This window comes from Limulus polyphemus, unplaced genomic scaffold (genome assembly GCF_000517525.1).
Source record: "Limulus polyphemus unplaced genomic scaffold, Limulus_polyphemus-2.1.2 Scaffold81614, whole genome shotgun sequence".
NCBI lineage: Eukaryota > Metazoa > Arthropoda > Merostomata > Xiphosura > Limulidae > Limulus > Limulus polyphemus.
In genome coordinates, this window is record NW_013747210.1 from 1 (window position 1) to 3,173 (window position 3,173).

The 3,173-nt window shown below is 38.4% G+C and overlaps 1 protein-coding gene across 1 annotated transcript; it reads left to right on the top strand.

Moving 5' to 3' along the window:
* The first annotated feature begins 762 nt into the window (after window positions 1-762).
* LOC106477819 lies at window positions 763-1,970 on the top strand. Its single transcript, XM_013938344.1, has 2 exons — window positions 763-1,285; window positions 1,525-1,970. Exons 1-2 carry the CDS (start codon window positions 763-765, stop codon window positions 1,968-1,970), a joined length of 969 nt encoding a protein of 322 aa, XP_013793798.1.
* Window positions 1,971-3,173: the final 1,203 nt, after the last annotated feature.

A 3,173-nucleotide genomic window follows, 5' to 3' on the forward strand; every position in this document is an offset into this window, starting at 1 on the left:
GGCGAAGCAGAGACATTGATACTAACACAAGGAAATCAGTGTGGTGAAGCTATCCAGCCAACTACTAGCATTCAACCGGAAGAAAACCTCCCTGAAACAGAAACAGCGAAGCAGGACGCGGAACAGCAAGCTGATTGTGACTAAGCAGACATGATGCCGGCTCAAAATGAAAATATAGAACTAATTCAAGAGTCAGTTACCGGACAGGGAGAGGCTAAAAAGCCACAAGAAAATAATGTGGATAGTTAGAATGCTCAGCTCACACCTGGTAAGGTTGGCCAAGTTCCAGATGCAGATATAGATGATGCCAAACATAGATCTACTGTGACAGATGTTGGTTTGTGGACAGAATTATCACATGAGGAAATATCCTATTGGGTAAAGTTTAGCATTGTTGTGGACCATTTTCAAATTCCAAGCGAGCGTACAAAAAGCAGTACAGGTTGTGCACAAAAGCTCTTTTTTTATTCAACAAAAGTCAATGGGAAAACATATAGCCGAGAGTGGCTTGTGTATTCTCCCTCAAAAGGCCGGATTTATTGCTTTGTTTGTAAACTATTTCCAAACGTTGCATCTTCTGCTACAGCTTTAGCTTCTGAAGGGTTTGATGATTGGCATAGTTCATATCTTATCCAAACTCATGAAAACTCAGAGAAGCACAGGTATGTCATGTTGACCTACCTAACAAGGAAGCGAGGGTAAACGTTAACTTCAAAGCTAGACGAACAAATAAAAGCAGAACAACAGTACTGGCGGCATGTCATGGAGAGAATTATCGCTGTAATATGCACTCTTGCAGAACGAGGCTTACCCTTCAGGGGAAACAATGAACAATTTGGATCTCCAGATAACAGCAATTATCTTGGTCTTTTAGAACTAGTAGCAAAATTTGATCCATTTTTACTCGCTCATATCAATCGGTATGGAAATTCCGGATCAGGAAATCCCTTTTATTTGTTAAAAACTGTATGTGAGGAAATGATTCAACTCATGGCAAAAAAAGTTAAGGACGCAATTCTGAGTGACGTGAAAAAGGCTGGATATTTCAGCTTGTCAGTAGATTCCACCTCTGACATTTCACATACTGATCAGTTGACTTTAATTATCAGATATGTATCGCCTGAAGAGGGTTTACCAAGTGAGAGATTTTTAACTTTCCTTGAGCTAAAAGACCACTCAGGAGAAAGCATGGCCGATTTAGTGTTTAATTATCTGACTACTGAGCTTGAAATTGACTTTAGAAAATGCCGAGGGCAGTCTTACGACAATGCTGCCAACATGTCTGGTAGGTACAACGGTATGCAGCAAAAATACTCGAAAAAACAAATTTGCAAGATTTATTCCATGCACTAGTCACTCTTTAAATTTAGTGGGCCATTCGGCTGTTGATTGCTGCCTTGATGCAGTGAACTTTTTTTGGCATTATCAATGAAATTTATACCTTCTTTTCATCCTCCACAAGGAGATAGGCAGTTCTAAAATCATTTTTGCAACTTCAGTCAAAAGTGCCTAAATATTTGTCAGACACAAGGTGGAAGGCACATGCAAAAGCCACAGAAGCTATTTTGGAAAGTTACAGAGCTATCACTGATGCCCTCAGTCATTTGTACTCTGATGTTATTGAAAAGGGTGATACCAGGCTTCAAGCTAATTATCTTATGCAGAAAATGGAAGAACTGGAATTTGTGTTTATGCTACATTTTTGGACCCGTGTGATACGTCATTTTCACAAGGTCAGCAAAGCCATTAAGAAATCAGAACTGTTATTGAGTACTTGTGAATGTTTGTACAGTTCACTTCAGAATTTTTTAAGCAAAGTTAGAGAAGATTTTGATGAGCTTGAGCAACAAGCAAAAGCCATCTTGCCAAATGTTAACTACAGAACTGTCACAAGGAGACAAAGAGTAAGGAAACGGCAAGGAAATAACGGAAATGCACCTGGTCCTGATGCCTTAGATGAAATCTCTTGAAGAGATAAGTTTAGGATAAAATCCTTTATTCCTATATTAGATGCACTTGATGTCCATTTAAGAAGAAGAGCTACTGTGTACAGTGATGTTGCACAAATGTTTTCCTTTCTTGCTAATCTGACAGCATCTAAGCAAGAAATTCAGCAAGGTGTTGAACTGTTGATGGAAGCAGACCAAAAAGATGTTGACCTGAAACTTACTGATGATCGTCTGCACTTTCACTTGTACGTGAGACAGAGCCATAGGCCTACAGAAGAGCACTCTCTGTCTCATATAGACCTTTATCAACTTATATACAAGGAACAAATTCAGATGGCCTTCCCTAAAGTGGGAGCAATCATGAGGCTATTTCTCAGCTTAATGGTCACTAACTGCTCGGGAGAGAGGTCTTCTCCAACTCTCAAAATAATTAAAAATGAATAAGGGCCACAATGTCTCAAGAGAGGTTGTCCGCACCGAGTATTCTGTGCATTGAAAGTGACAAGCTTAGACAAACAAATTTTGATGAACTTTTGAATGATTTTGCTATGAGGAAGGCTAGAAAAAACTTTTTTAGTCTTAGTGTATTTGATGATTGTAGTTTATTTGTTTATTAATATGTATTTTAAAACTAACTGTTTAATGACAACATATAGTAGTGTCACACTCACTGTCAGGTAGTCATGATCATCTTATTAACACTTCCTAGCCAATAAAATTTGTAAGCTCAATGTTTTTTAAAAGAATATAACAGTAAACTTACAATTTCATTTTCCTAAGAATTCCTGCTTATTCCACAAAATGTTTACAAAGTTCGGTTATTGCTAAAGTTGTTCACAATGTTAATTTTAACATTTATGTTTTTCTTTTCAATCACTACGGTATTTAACAATAACATCTTATGTCCTTTAGAGGAGGAATTGTGAATTGCGGAATTTTCAACACCCGTCATCATCCTCGGCTTCACTGAATCATGTTTAAAACATCTTCCATCTTCCTCTAGTCGTGAGGGTGGGGGATTGGGAGGGGCCTCACAAGTGGAATAGCCTAGGGCCTCTCTTCATCCAAATCCGGCCCTGACGATAGGTAAATATTAGATGTTATTAAGAGTTCATTAGACGACACCAGTCACAACAGAGTATAGTGATTTTGACATTGATAAATCAAACTTTTCTCTTTACCACAAGGGAGGTAATGGTGAGAGACGTTCTTCTGGGGCGAGGC

Excerpts from the sequence above, each read along its gene's own strand:
- LOC106477819 (XM_013938344.1), top strand. The coding sequence starts at position 763 with ATGGAGAGAATTATCGCTGTAATATGCACTCTTGCAGAACGAGGCTTA. Across the intron at positions 1,286-1,524 it reads CAATGCTGCCAACATGTCTG|ACACAAGGTGGAAGGCACAT; the intron begins GTAGGTACAACG and ends AATATTTGTCAG.